This window comes from Lipotes vexillifer, unplaced genomic scaffold (assembly GCF_000442215.2).
Source record: "Lipotes vexillifer unplaced genomic scaffold, Lipotes_vexillifer_v1.1 scaffold575, whole genome shotgun sequence".
NCBI lineage: Eukaryota > Metazoa > Chordata > Mammalia > Artiodactyla > Lipotidae > Lipotes > Lipotes vexillifer.
The window spans coordinates 1,758,761-1,774,785 of record NW_006780198.1 but is presented as its reverse complement, the minus strand read 5'-3'; the positions used below and the strand labels follow the sequence as shown (position 1 = coordinate 1,774,785).

General features: G+C 48.1%; 1 protein-coding gene across 2 annotated transcripts in view; it reads right to left on the bottom strand.

The window, feature by feature from the left end:
• The window catches only part of CAMTA1 (calmodulin binding transcription activator 1), a 927,002-nt gene that overhangs the window by 456,762 nt on the left and 454,215 nt on the right, over positions 1-16,025 (bottom strand). The window contains exon 5 of one of the 2 annotated variants that reach the window (XM_007453302.1): positions 9,335-9,470. In XM_007453302.1, the coding sequence (XP_007453364.1) occupies positions 9,335-9,470 (136 nt within the window). Of the gene's footprint in view, positions 1-9,334; positions 9,471-16,025 lie in introns of those variants that run through there. The other variant, XM_007453303.1, reaches the window with a different exon arrangement.

Below are 16,025 nucleotides of genomic sequence, written 5' to 3'. Positions count from 1 at the left end.
CTGGTGGCGCAGTGGTTGAGAGTCCGCCTGCCGATGCAGGGGACGCGGGTTCGTGCCCCGGTCCGGGAAGATCCCACACGCCGCGGAGCGGCTGGGCCCGTGAGCCATGGCCGCTGAGCCTGCGCGTCCGGAGCCTGTGCTCCGCAACGGGAGAGGCCACGACAGTGAGAGGCCCGCGTACCGCAGAAAAAAAAAAAACGCAGAGGAAATGCAAGGTCATTTCATCTCTCTGGGAGAAAAACTCAAGAACCAGAAAGGTGCTCTTTCATGAAATCACCTGCTTTTCATCTACAGTTCTGGCCTTGCATCCAGAGAGGGCAAGCGGAGAGCAGCTTAGTAGTCAGAAACCCCAACAAACTCGCACAAGAAACCAGGTGACAAGAGCCAGCAGCCGTCGAAGCAGCCTCCACCCCAGCAGCTGTGTGAATGGCTGCTCCATCCTTTATTTATGCAGTAATGCTTCTCTCTGCCCCACTCCTGGCAGCACAAAAGCCCTTCACTGCTCCTCTATTTCCCCATGGTTTTTGCTGGCCTGTGGGAAGCGGACAGACAGAGCGACGCGGGCCTGATTACTCTGCAAGCCACAATACCTTCCCTGTGTTGGTGTCAACTAAAGGGGGCCAGGTGTGACTCTTCTAGGACAAGGCTGGAGATTCGTACCCTCTGAGCACCAACTGCCCCATCAGAGACAAGCCGCAGCTACCGATGACAGGAGTAAATTTCTCCAGCAATGTTAGGGAATTGAAAGATGTGCAGAAGGTTGATAATTTACTCTTCAGTCAAGTGAAGGCCAGAGACATCCTTTACCCAATGCAAACAACCAAATCTGGTCATTTACTAAGGCGGGGTAGGAGATATATATCATGTTCTTAAAAGGCATCCCCACCTTGCAGACGAGGCCACAAATTATGCTTACAAAATCAAGGTTGTGTGGCCTGGGTAATGTCTATCTCTGTGCCTGCTGTACGTGGAGGCCCAGACAGAGGAAGGCCCTGGGTGAATTTTGACAGTGGTGTTCAAGGGTTTCCGTTGTAAGTGAATATGCTAAAATTTCCATTCATGTCCTCGTGGGCTAATCTGCAATGATATTAAGAGACTGCTATGATAATAATTAAATACAAGCTCAGCATACCAAGTTGGCATTCTGTGGCTCCACCTTCACAGGGAGTTTCTAGCTCAAGAAGGCTGCAATCAAGCTGAAAAGGAAACTGCAAAGTATTTTACATGTTGTAATCTACCAGAGATATAAGGAAGGCAGAAATTACAAACGTGTTTCCTTCAAAATCTTCCTGGCACCTCTTTCACTACCAAGCTGCTTTCCAAACACCACTGGCAGGAGGCCTGCATTCCTCGAGGCAGCAACCTATAAGCGCGTGGAACCTGGGCTTCGGCAGACCTAGTGAGAAAGGAGGTTCCCACGACTCACTTCCCAGAGAGGGCAGGAGGGGCCCAGGCCTGGCCACACGTGGCTTCACTAGCTAACTGCCACGAAGGCTTTCTTTCCTAAGCTGGGGCCAGTATCTGTCCTTGTTTTTATGGTTCCTCCATCGATAATGCGTCTGGAGAGAAACCAACTCAGTTCCGCGAGTCTTCAATGACACCAATACCAAGGAGCCAAATCTCTGTCTGCAAAGAGTCCCTGGAAACTGCTCTGATGGTGGGAGGGTGGCCAGATAAAATACAGGACTAAATGTGAGCTTCAGAGAAGCAACAGATAAAATTTTAGTATAAGTATATCCCCAAAATTGCATGGAACATACTTGCACTAAAAAATCTTTTTTTTGTTTTGTTTAACTCAAGTTAAAATGTAACTGGGCATCTGTCTCTCATGTATGCGTATGGGTGTATGTTGTGTGTGTGCGTGTGTATATGTGTGTGTGTGTGTGTGCATACACACTAAATCTGGCAACCCTACACAGGGAGAGTGAGCACACAGACCCTTATCACCAGAGTGAGAATATCCTGGAAGCTTGAAAGCTGTAGCTTCAGGACAAATGGAAATAGGCAGTTCATTGTGGGAGCAAATGAACATAACTTGTTATCCCTACGCGGAGGTTGACATGGGAATATGAGAGGCTCCTAAAGGACTTGAAATCAGAGCTAAGGCAGGTCATGCAGGGTATTCAGAGTGTTGGAGGACGAACTCCCAACCCTGGAAGTGGATGGCAAGGGGCATCCAGGTCTTCCGCAGTCCCTGGTGGCCTGAGGGAGCCAGGTTCCTGGGCTGGAGGCCCAGTGAGGTAGGGGCTCTTTCCTCTTTGACTGGTTCGAGTTATGAGGAAGGGCAGCCCAGTGGCCAGAAGGGGGCCCATCCCTTCTCCTAAAGGCTTTCCTGATCCCCAGTCTTGACTTTGACCCAGGCTTGGGTGCTCAGTACTGTATCTTAAACCCTTCATTCTCAGCACCCTGTGGACCAATAACATGTCTTCTGGGGATTCAGGTGTTTTGGAAGCCAATGAGGAATAGTGATGAGGAAACTGGGAATTTGGAAGCAACAGACCTGGGATGGTATCTTGGCTCTGATACTAACCAGCTAGGTATCCTGGATACATTTCTTAACCTCCTGGAAATGAATGACTGCTACAAAAATGAAGATAAGGGCAGTACCTACCCAAAAGGGATGTTGCCAAGTCACTGAATGAGGTGATGCTTATAGAGTGATGGGTACAGGACCGGGTATTCAATAGGTGCTCACTAAGTGACGCACACCATCCTTGCTCTTGCTGGCACTAGCTGGCTGTGGTCAGGGAGGAGGAAGCCTGAAGGAGAAGCAAAACCAGCACCCTGGCCAGGGGTCTGTGAGCCAGCGGACTGTGAACAGACGGGGTGCTCTTGCCACTCTAAAACGTCAGTAGCTTATGTTATCTATCAGCTAAACTTTTAATCATATGAATTGTGTAGGGACATGTCACCAGGGATGCTGAGTAATCAGAAATTAAGGAAAGACTGTGGATTTGAGCTCCTGAATTGACGCCACCAAAACACACCCAGGTAACAAGAAGTTAAGTTTTAACGTGTCCACGTGCCAGCAGAATGCGGCACAAAAATTCAGATGATTAAAAGTCAGAAGAGAGCCCTGGGAGACCCTCTGAGCTGCTGCTAAACAGACCGGCTCCCTGCACTGGAGTCATGAGACCAGACACCTGGACCACAGCTCTCGGTACCGGACGGGAGGGGTGGCCGGGACTGGACTTGAACCTGGGTTCAAGTCTCAGACATGGGACCAGAAGGGATAAAAATGCTGCCGTGACTGAACGGCAGGGCTGGGTTGAGGCTCAGATGAGGAGTACCTGTGAAGGCAGGTGGTCCTTCAGCAGATCCCACTGCTCAGAACGAGTTCCCATGGGTGACTGATCAGACTCTGTCCTCAGAGAGGGAAACAAGTTCATTCTAACACCATTTCTCCATGGCAACAATCACCGCATCATATTGCAATGACCAGTTTCATGTTTCTGAAAGTTTCCCAAGTAGGATGCACTTTCGTGAGACTTCCCTGGTGGTCCAGTGGTTAAGACCCTGTGCTCCCAATGCAGGGGGCACAGGTTCGATCCCTGGTTGGGGAACTAAGATCCTGCATGCCTCACGGTGCGGCCAAAAAATAAATAGATAGATAAATAAAAATTTTTTTGAAAACAGTATTAAAAAAAGGATGCTCTGTCTTACTTGCCTCTCTAGATCCCGTGCTTAACAGATCACCTAGTATCTAGATACCAGATAGAGGTGTTTAGTATCTAGAAAATACTAGATACTTAATTTATGTTTGTTGAATTGGACAGAGCTCATATAGAGTCAAAGAGAACACCTCTTCAGGAAAGGTACAGACGGAGTGCTATGGCAATGAAAGACAGGGGATAATTTCTTCTGACTGCAGATCAGGGAAGATGCCCTAGAAGGTTCAGAAGTTACAAGGCTAACACAGTCTCGATGTAGACGTGGGGAAAAGAGGTTCTGAGCAAGGGACACATTATACAGTGTAGACCAGTGGGCGCATAGCAAGTCTGAAGAACGGGGTGAAATAAGACATCCACAGACCAAAGCTACACGATCGTTTACGGAAAGCAAAAAGTCTGTATTCTGTTGAAAAGCACAGAGTGGCAACATGCAGACTCACTTGACCTTTTGTGAGCTTCCGCCACTCAGCTGTTTCATCAGCCCACTTACTTACCCCTTATCTATGCATTGCTGTTTCCCAAACCCAATCTGGGCACCATGCATGTTTGTGGTTGGCTATTTTAAATATTTTCCGTCAGCTGCAAGCAAGATACCTATTTATCTTATGGCTGCAAGCAGAGCTGAAATGATCTGACATCGCCACGAGGCAGACAGTTATTTCATGCCCTGTTAATTCCTAATGCGGTAACTACAAAATCATTCCTACTTTTAAAAGAGGTGCTTTTTTTTTTCCCTTCTTAATACGCGGCCTAAGTGTCCAAATAAAGAATATCACTTCTAATGAGGCCATGTCCAAAAACATAACCTTGCCTGCCACTTCCACATTCAAGACGGGGCTTTGAGCTTTCAGGCACTTAGTTGAGAAGTCAAAGCAGCTTTTCATTCTTTCAGGCAGCACAAACAGGTCAGCAAAACCAAACTCTCTCTTCACTGCTGAAAATTCTGGTCAGAGGCAATGGCTGGCATTTCTGCTGGGCAGATGGTCCAGGCCAGGGGGTACCCGTCCACCTCGGAACGGGCTCAGTGGGGAAGGATGCCTTTCTCCGTGCTACCCACAGTCAAGCCAACAGCTTCTGTGCAATGTCCACGCATTGGTTCCAAAGGCAGGACGTCACGGCAAGGCACGCCTTGAGATCAGAGCAGAGAGCCTTGTCCCCAGGCAGGGGAGTATCTGGCCTACAAAGGGCTGAGAGAGATGCTCACACGTCACAGTTCTGGGCCCCTGTTGCTGTAAATCACGTTAGCTATTTTTCAGCAGCCTCTGTCTCTGCCCATTGCTCATTTCCATCCCTACCCCCTCACTGCCCAGCCCTCACCAGCACCTGGTTCCCTGCGTTTATGTCGTTTCTTAAGACCAAGTCTGCCTTAGGCGCCCCTGCTATGTGTTCGGTCCAGAGCCTTGTAAGTCTTCCATCCCAGCCCTCATGACCCCACGAGAAAGTTGCGTGCTTGATGTTTTTTGTCCCCATGAGAAGGGGAGCGCCCTTGTTGACATCACTACATCCTCGGTACCTCTCCCAGTGCTGGTGGGTAGAGAGCATTCAACAGCTGGCTGATGAACGAAGGGTATGTGCTGGACCTGACCCAAAACCCCGCCAGAATGCCCAGGGCAAGTGCTCACGCTGTAGAGCCAGGCGGATCTTGGCTCACATCCCAGCTCTGCATTGATTCGTGGCGGGATGTGGGGCAAGAGAAGCCCTCGCGAGATGCCATCTCTTCATCTATGAAACGGGTGTAGTAATATGTACCTGGTGTGGATGTTTTGAGAAGGGTCGAGTGAGATGGTGTACAGGACATTTGTAAGCCTGTGGCCAGGGGTGGCTCCTGTTATGGGAAGCCAGCAGTGAAAGTGCTAGGAAGTCGACAGCCTGGATTCTGAGACACCCGGCGCTTTCAGGCGAGAGGGGTGGGGGAGGACAGGGCAGAAGACAGCCCCGCAAGCTTCTGGGGCCAGAGAAAAGCACCATGAACTTGAAAAGTACTCTTCCAGCTTGGCCCAAAGAACAACATCTCCTTGGGCTGACTTCACCCAGCTCATCCCACCCATGGCGTGGTGATCCTGGAGACATGGGGGCACCAGGTGTGCCTCTCTGCATTCAGGAAATACTCCCCCCACCACCAGAGGTCCTCTGCCCGCACACGCCAGGCCCCAGGTAAGCAGGCATCAATCTACCTGGAGAGCAGGACCCGCTTCAGGTCTGCTGAGATTTCATCTCATGAAATGTTGACATCACAGCCACCTTCTTTTTCCTCCCTGCCAACCTCTGTCATCCCAGGAAACCTTATTGAGCTGGCTTCTCCTTGGCTTATAGACAAGACAGCTAATCACGGACCTAAGAGCTCATCAACTTCAAAAGCGGCTGCCCCCATCCTGGGCCTGGATGAGAAAATCAATGTGCCTTTGAGTTGCCTGTGTAACCAAGGGCCTCAGCCTCTGAGAACAAAAGAAGCCAGACCTCTGAGCAGTTCTACGAACAGGGCTGGAAGCTTTCCTGGCCTGAGGGAAGGCTTACAGCAAGTGATATGTTAAATGGTAGATCCAAATATCTATCATGCCCTCGAACTGTGGAAACCAGCTGGAGTGGTAGAAAATCACAACTCCAAGACCCTGGGCAGGACCGTCTGCCTCACCCAGCGGTAGGGGTAGCTGGCTGGCGCCATACCTGGCATGATATATGTACTAAGTCAATGGGAACCACCTGACTGAATCCACTGAATAAGGAAGCAGAGTCCAAACTGGGAAGCCCCCCGCCTCCTGTGAGATGTAAAACCCATGTATATATGCATTGCAATTTCCCGGGTGGGAAGGCCCACCTGCCTACTGCCACCTGCATGACAACTGGGCTTCCCAGCCACTGGTCCAGATCAGAGCAAATGCAGGAGAAACGTCGGTGAGATGTGGGGCTGCTCTTGCCAGATAAATCTTCCTTTGGGGCTGTTTAAAAATCGTGCCCACGGTAGACAGTCCACAGCAAAGGACATCCATGAGCACGAGAATGAGCTCATCCCCACGAATAACTAAGAAAAACCCAAGTTCAAATTGAACGGGGTATCATCTTTCACCCATCAGCGTGGGAGAGGGTGCAGAAGTAATGGTCATTCTCAGTGCTGGTGGGCAGGTAGTTAGCACAGCCACTTGGGAGCCATTTGACAGCATCCAGTTAAACTGAAAATACTCAGAACCTACACCCAGCAATGCCAGGTCTGGGTTGCACACGTGCACAAGCAGACATGGATGAGAACGTTGACTGAAATATCGTAACATTGGAAAACTGGAAAGAATCCAAAAGTCCACCGACCAAGGAGTGATTCAAATGCTTACACACTTGAATACTATAGAGCAGTTCCAAGGGAAGAGGGGATCTCAGAATCCAAAGGCTAAGTGAGAAAGTTAAGCTAGGAAACACTACGTTACACACACAACCCTCCCCAACTTTAAGAGCTTAACTTATGGCCCATCTCACCCAGGAAGCTTCTCTGATCATCCCAGCCCACTCTGAACTCCCAGGACACTTCTCTTAAACGCTCAGCCTTCTGTACTCCTCAGTACAGTTCATGACTTGCAGGTATGGACATGGCTACCTCCTCGATTTGAATGCGAGTCCCTGGGGCAGAGAACACGGCTCCTATTTTCTCAGTAGACACCACAGGGCCCTGCACAGAGTAGGGGCCACAGTCAACGTCTGCTGATCGACTCAGTGCGACAGCTCCCCAAGCCCAATGGGAGCGGCCACCACACTTCACACCCACTGGGGCCTCACTCTCCATGAACCTGAAAACACACCCCTTGTGTTGCTGCTAAAGTTCCTCCAAGCCCGCCTCCCGTTCCTACTGCCCTGCTGTTGCTCACGTCCAGAAAGTCATGGAAACCCTGCACTGTCTTGTCCATCCCCTTCCTCGGTGGTCTGAGGGTCCAGGCCGCCCACACGCACACGTCTCCACGTTAGACTGCAAGTGAGGAAGCCACGAGTAACTCCAAACATAAGTACGGCCTAAGAATAACCATAAATCATTCTGATTCCATCCAGTGAAGATTCTAATTTATAACAGGAAGGAAGAAAAGGAACACTGTGGCTTTTTTTTTTCCCCCCTGGGCTTTGGCTGCTGCTGAGGAAGAATCCCACCCTGCTGTTACTTACAACCAGAAGTTCCTGATTTACATAGTACAGAGATGAAATATAGCAGAGGCCCACAGGCATAGGGGCTGATGGCGAGGTTTGGGTGTGAATTCCCACAGCACAGTGGCCCCCTCACTTGCCCCTCCCCCACTTCTCACTTTCTATCTATTCCTCCATCTAGGAGGATACAAGCAAAGCCCCACCTCCCTCAGTTTCGGTAACAATGGCTAATCTGTTTGCACAATCACCCATCACAGTCCTGCAGTTGGATTTGGAGCAGCACTGTTCTGGTAAAATCTGCATTTGAATGTTTCGTGCAGTTGCTTCTATCACGCTGTGCAAACACTGAGCCCAGGAGAACACAGGGAACTGGGATTTCTCCTATCCCGCCTTTTTCTTTGTTCATCATCATAAAGCATTGTTACTAGGTGTTTAAAAAAAAAACGCAAAAGCATAAAACACAAGTTATCTCTCTCTGTGGAGCAATATAATAAAAGCCGTTGGATGCTATTTTTAACAGCCGTAAAAGCACATGATTAATATAGAAGTCATAATGATAAAGTGCATCACAAAGAACGTCAGCGTGGAGGGTGAGCCGTTGAACTCGAGTGGGTCCTGGAGATTAATCCTGACACACTGGAGGACCCAACACACCAGTGGACTCTGGGAGCCCCCCTCTCTGACCACTGTGAATTCCCAGGTGGCTCACAGCCAGCTTCCCAGCTCCTGGCCCAAGACAGCAGCTGCCATACTCCCGGGGAAGATCCTTTACAAGGATCAGCAAGGAAAGCAGAGAAGTGGGTGCTCACTAACTCACTGGCCAAGAATGCACCACGATTCACACCCTCTCTCTCCTGCTGTGACACATGGCTCAGGCCTTCAAACAATGGAAAAGAGGAACCGGGGGACATCTCCATGGCTCCTCCAGAGTGAGAGCACGTGGGGTCAGGACCATACCAAGGAAACCAGACTGCACCCTGTCCTCCCGCAAACTGAAGTTTGCACAACATCCCAAGATGCTTTCTACTGTGCCCACCTCTGTCCCAGCCCTGCAACACACCTTGTTATCCTTAATACCTGTGAGCTCCCTGAGGTTGCAACACCCAGTGGGAAACGGAAGCGTTCGTCAATAGAGAGTGGGAAGCCGGGCTCTGGTTGGGGATCACCACTCCCATGGGATCCGCTCAACAGAGGTGTCCCTGGCCACCTCAAGACGGAGATGCCTTACACAGCTCCCTCTTTCCTCCCAAACTCTCAAGGCACCGGAGGCTCCTTGTGATTCTGCAAGAATCTTGCTGATCCCAATCTGTACACCAATGACTCTCAAGAAACAGGAGCGTCTTAGTTACATCTGGTTTCAGGGAAAACTTAAATGGCGACATAGGGTAAAAAGTCAGGAAAAAAGAAACACAACAAACAGGGTCTTGACAAACGAAACACTGTTGACAAGAAGTGCCTGGCATCAAATGACTCGAAAGCAGTTCCATCCTATTGCAGCCCAGAAATGCCATCTGCAGAACAAGGGAGCCTTGTCCGCTCTTTACCTCTACTCCCTGGACCTTCAGTTTCATGTGGTCCTCTCTGGTCGTCTTCCCATCTTTCCTCTTTTTCCAGCAATACCCATCTTTCCTGTATTTCACTTTCTTCCTGTTGTAGAGAATCATTGAGCCATTCTGTGGTCTGGAAACAACAAACGCTTAAGTTACCAAGAGAACCGAGAAGAAAACTTTATGAAGAAAGATATCGTAGACCAGTAAAAGTCTCTACAGAAGAGCAATATTCCACATTTGCTGGGACATAATTTTTCACCTTTTATTGCAGCTCCCTGGATTAACCATGTTTTTTTTTTTTGTATCATAGAGAATTTTTATTTTTTTATTATTTTTTTAACATCTTTATTGGAGTATAATTGCTTTACAATGGTGTGTTAATTTCTCCTTATAACAAAGTGAATCAGCTATACATATACATATACCCCCATATCTCCTCCCTCTTGCGTCTCCCTCCCACCTTGTTACATTCTTTTTTTTTTTTTTACATCTTTATTGGAGTATAACTGCTTTACAATGGTGTGTTAGTTTCTGCTTTATAACAAAGTGAGCCAGTTATACATATACATATGTTCCCTCTCTTCCCTCTTGCGTCTCCCTCCCTCCCACCCTCCCTATCCCACCCCTCCAGGCGGTATGGCCATCCAAAAATTGTGGATTTGGTACCTAATGAATTAAATGTGTCAATGATAGGCTTAAAAAACATCCCCTTAGTAATATCCACTATCTAATCAGGATATATGGTGTGGGAGCCCGAGCTCTGCCCTGAAAAGTAGGAAAAACAGAAAGAAAGCAAAAAGAGCCGGGAGTGTTATGGCAGCCGGCAATATCTTATCTCTTGTAGAAAGATTTTCTGCACATCTTTTAATCCATCACCTAACATTAGTAAATAAGTAAGTTTAACGCAGACACTAGATGACTACGTTAAGAACAGACCAATGGAAAAACTAGTCGCTGAGGCCAGACGCTCTTGATTCATTGCCTGCATTTAGATTCCTACTGGATGTGGAAGAGCCCTACAGCCCTTCCTCCCAAGCAAGCTAAGTACCTGATTCTTTCCCATTTGGGCTTCAGTTGTGAAAGGGCTCAGCACTGCCAGGAAAATTTGTCTATTCGGTCCACGACCACCATATCTTAGAAAAATAGTTACCCACTTGCTAAATGCTAAGAGTGGGATGGCCGTTCTCTGTGCCGTTTAAAAAGAACAAAGAGAATCTTGAATTTCCCTAGAAGACCCCAAGCGTCAACCACAAAGAGCAGAGGATGTTTATGCTCATCCGTATAGCTGTAGCGGTGACAAATTTTGGTTTGGAGACACCAAGGAGACAAAGAACTAAACTCCTCTGGCAGCTGAGGGCAAGTGCTATGGTAAACCTTCCAGAAAAAAGCTCCAGCATCTGGGGGCAGGTCCATCCTTTAAGGAAGATGCCCCCGAAAGCTACAAGACATGGTGCACCAGCCCTAGCCAGCTGTGTCACTCTCCACCTGAAGGCTCAACACAGAAAAAGGAAAGGGAAGTGATCTGTGCACGCAGGGGACCACACAGGCCTTCCAGCTCCTTCCTAGACGGGGTGAGAGAGCTCCTGACACAAACAAGGCAAAGGAAGTGGTTTCTTCTTTTTCTTTTTTTAATCAATATATTTTTTTATTGAGGTATAGTTGATTTACAAGGTTAATTTCTGCTGTACAGCAAAGTGATTCAATTATACATATATATATATATATATATATATATATATACATTCTTTTTTTAAAATATTCTTTCCCATTATGGTTTACTATAGGATACTGAATATAGTTCTCTGTGCTGTACAGTAGGACCTAGTTGTTTATCCATTCTATATATAACAGCTTACATCTGCTGACCCCAAACTCCCACTCCATCCCTCCCCCAACCCCCCGCCCCCTTGGCAACCACCAGTCTGTTCTCTATGTCCGTGATTCTGTTTCTGTTTCATAGATAGGTTCCTTCTGATGCAAGTCAGCTCCTGTTTCTCTGCTGTGGCAGAGGTGAGAAAGCAAGCAGCCAGTCTTCCCCGGGGCTGGGGCAAGAGCCTCCATCCCTTTCTTTTCTTTTCCTTTGAACTATGGGCCACTTCACAGTTGGGCACAGAATGTTGGCAATTGATGTCTTACTATTCCACTGTCTGTAGGGGGAAAAAAAAATCACTCCAGGTTGACAGCAGCTAATTGCAGTTCCCACCCAGCCAGGCTGTGTCATTCAGCGGCCAGGTGATGACTAAACAGCAATTCCATTGGAAATTATCGACTTTCAGCAGCGACTCCCAACACTTCATTGTTTGCCAATCACCACGCGGTTGGTTTGTGTCAGTGTTGGTTTCCTCCCGAAGTCTGAGCCGACTAAAACAATCGGGAGGCAGCTCCATGCACTGTCACAACCTGTCACCTGACGGTATCTGTCTCGCACTTACGAGTCTGCACTGAAAACCTTACAGTTCTCTTTCATTTCTGAATGGCAGGCGGGCTGCCACGGTGCCGGGCCCCACGGTGCTGGCCCCTTTCCACTTCAGCCCCGCTCTAGGTACAGGCACCCAATCTTCAGAGTGCTGTGAGTCCTCTCACTCCCTAAAAGACCCATTAGAAGGACCCCAAAGTCCAACGGCTGTGCTTAAGCCACTGTCCAAGGAATAAGCAAAGGAAGACATCTCATCAAATAGACGGGCTCTGCTTGTCTCGCCCCCTCCAAACAGGAAAGAAGACACCCACGAGAGTGTTGCAGGGACTCCCTTGGTCCCAGAATACTCATCTGCTAAAGAAGACAGGACACTAATCCAATCCAGCTTCTCGTGGGCTAAGACAGGAAGTGTGATTTGCTCCATCCTCTTGCCCTATCTAAACATGGTCAGTGAACCTCAGCAGTGTCTTGAGGCCAACTGTCCACAGATCACAAACGGTATGACCCAGAGAGAGGGGACGCCCCCAGACACCATGTTTTTTTAAAATATTCTTTCCCATTATGGTTTACTATAGGATACTGAATATAGTTCTCTGTGCTGTACAGTAGGACCTAGTTGTTTATCCATTCTATATATAACAGCTTACATCTGCTGACCCCAAACTCCCACTCCATCCCTCCCCCAACCCCCCGCCCCCTTGGCAACCACCAGTCTGTTCTCTATGTCCGTGATTCTGTTTCTGTTTCATAGATAGGTTCCTTCTGATGCAAGTCAGCTCCTGTTTCTCTGCTGTGGCAGAGGTGAGAAAGCAAGCAGCCAGTCTTCCCCGGGGCTGGGGCAAGAGCCTCCATCCCTTTCTTTTCTTTTCCTTTGAACTATGGGCCACTTCACAGTTGGGCACAGAATGTTGGCAATTGATGTCTTACTATTCCACTGTCTGTAGGGGGAAAAAAAAATCACTCCAGGTTGACAGCAGCTAATTGCAGTTCCCACCCAGCCAGGCTGTGTCATTCAGCGGCCAGGTGATGACTAAACAGCAATTCCATTGGAAATTATCGACTTTCAGCAGCGACTCCCAACACTTCATTGTTTGCCAATCACCACGCGGTTGGTTTGTGTCAGTGTTGGTTTCCTCCCGAAGTCTGAGCCGACTAAAACAATCGGGAGGCAGCTCCATGCACTGTCACAACCTGTCACCTGACGGTATCTGTCTCGCACTTACGAGTCTGCACTGAAAACCTTACAGTTCTCTTTCATTTCTGAATGGCAGGCGGGCTGCCACGGTGCCGGGCCCCACGGTGCTGGCCCCTTTCCACTTCAGCCCCGCTCTAGGTACAGGCACCCAATCTTCAGAGTGCTGTGAGTCCTCTCACTCCCTAAAAGACCCATTAGAAGGACCCCAAAGTCCAACGGCTGTGCTTAAGCCACTGTCCAAGGAATAAGCAAAGGAAGACATCTCATCAAATAGACGGGCTCTGCTTGTCTCGCCCCCTCCAAACAGGAAAGAAGACACCCACGAGAGTGTTGCAGGGACTCCCTTGGTCCCAGAATACTCATCTGCTAAAGAAGACAGGACACTAATCCAATCCAGCTTCTCGTGGGCTAAGACAGGAAGTGTGATTTGCTCCATCCTCTTGCCCTATCTAAACATGGTCAGTGAACCTCAGCAGTGTCTTGAGGCCAACTGTCCACAGATCACAAACGGTATGACCCAGAGAGAGGGGACGCCCCCAGACACCATCATATCCACAGTCAGAATAGCAACGGCACCCACCCGAGGAAACCCATCTTCCTCTGGTGACCTGGCGTTTGCGTTCTGGGAGCGTGAGGGGCCCTGTCATCCAACACTTTCAGTAGGACATAATCCCACAGGGGACCAGAGTGTCCAACTTAAATGGCCTTAATAAATGGAGTTATCATTTTAACTTGCAATAATGAGCAACCGAATAGCGTTTAATCCGCCACTCGGATTTTATTAGAACTTGCTCTGCTCTGCGTGATGGGGGAAGGTCCCTCCCCGCACAGTTCCCGGGTCCTGAGAATGGCAAAGGGAAAGCCAGACAGGCTGCATGCAGAGGGGCCCACGTGCCCCACGATGCACAGGAAGTGAGGCTGCACCACCTCCCAGAGCACAGTCAAGAGCAAGTCGGCGCTGGCGGGAGGGATCTGAGGAAGGCAGGGGGCCAGAGCGCTGCCCTGCGGAGGAGAGATGGGTCAGACCGTGCGAGAGGGGGTCCGTCAGGGGAGGGCTTTGATAAGTTTCATGACAGCATGAAAGGCGGCACCCATCTGAGAAGAGCAAAGAAGCAGCAATGGAGCTGAGGACAGAAGGTGATGGCAACTGCAAGGATGAGGCACGGACGTCCTGCCACACGACAATGTCACCAGCTCCCAGTTACGGCCAGCGCTGGGGGAGCGCGCCACGTGTGGCCTACGTCTGCTTCTATGTCTACGTCTGCATCTGTATCTACATCTACATGTCTACATCTATGCCTACGTCTACATCTATATCTACAACTACGTCTGTATCAGGTCTATATCTATCTCCATCTATGTCAATGTCTACACCTGTGTCTACATCTACATTTATGTCCACGTCTCTATGTCTATATCTACATCTATGTCTACATCTACTTCTGTATCCATGTCTATATCTACACCTGTATCTCCAATATGTCTATATCTATGTCTACACCTGTGTCTATGTCTATATCTATATCTATGTCAACATCTCTATCTATGTCTACATCTACATCTGTATCTTCATCTCCATCTATGTCTACATCTATATCTGTCTACACCTGTGTCTCTATCTACATCTATATCTATGCCCGTACCTACACCAATATCTATGTCTACACCTATGTCTGTATCTGTATCTATATCAACATCTACATCTATATCTGGATCTACATCTATTTCTATATCTATGTCTGTGTCTATGACATACATTTTTTCATCCTCACAGCAACCCTACGAGGTAGGTATTATCACCATCCCCAACATAAAGATGAAGAAATCAAGCCTTTCTAGCCGGAAAGTGACTGAGCAGGATTCACTTGGAGTCACTGTGACTCTCCAGAGCTTCCTCCAAGGCATGGACTAGGGGGCCAGTCCCGGTTTGAATCCCAGTTCTGCTCTACCAGCTGGGTGAACGCTGATGCCCTGAAAGCACCCCTCATCCAATGGACGGGGATTTGGTGGGTGGCTTCCCAGCTTCCTCACTTCCTGTCCGGGTTGGGATAACACAGAAGCCATCCAGACCTCCTCACCCCATGGTTAGGATAACTCTAGGTACTCTGTACCGTCCCACAGAGCACAAGCTCCAGTCACCCACTGTGGTGACTTGCTGGGGAAAAAATACCCTTTCTTTGTATGCCTCCCCTTCCTCTCTCACGTTCGTACTCCCCCTCTGTTGTTTCCTGGGACAACCTCTCAAATAAACTGCCTGTACTGAAATCATCATCTCAGGACCTCCTTCTGAGAGAAGCCGAACTAAGGCTGACAGTGTAAGAGGGTCTCAGGAAAACAATTCAAGTCCTCCATTGCAGCAGGGAGAGGAATGTCAAGGGATAAAAGGTGAACAACCAGGAGGTTCTTTCTAACGGGAGGTTTCTAGGCAAGAAAGCTTTTAATCTAAGAAATTAATAGTTAGCAAAGCCAGTAACACTTGGTGCAGTATGGTATAAAGATCATGGGACCGATGGAAAATCTGCTGCAAATTATAAAAGTAAACAAGCAGGTATAAAATTAACATACATAATCAATAAAATATATATGCTTATATAATAGCTTATGTGTGTGTGTCATATACACACACCCACATGTGCACACACACAAATAAAACAGACAGAAGGAATGACAGAAGACTCCATTTACTAGAGAAAAAGAAAATGAAATACCTAGGCATAAATATAATAAGAAATTCCCAAAACCTAAGGAGAGAAACTAAAATTATCTAAAAGACACAAAAGTAGGTTTCAATAAATGAAGGTTAGAAAAAGTTAGGATCATAAAAATGTCAATCTTCCCAAAGTTAATTTATCAATGTAACATAATGGCAACAAGAATCCCAGCAGAGTATTTTTTCTGTGTCTAGAAAATTTTATTATAAAGTTTATTGGGAGGGGAAAAAAACACCAAGGACGGGCAGAAAAATTCCAATAAAGAGCACCGAGGTTTAGAGGCTAGCCCTACCAGCTATTAACACATTCTGTAAAGCCCCTCTCTCTCTCTCTCTCTCTCTCTCTCTCTCTATATATATATAT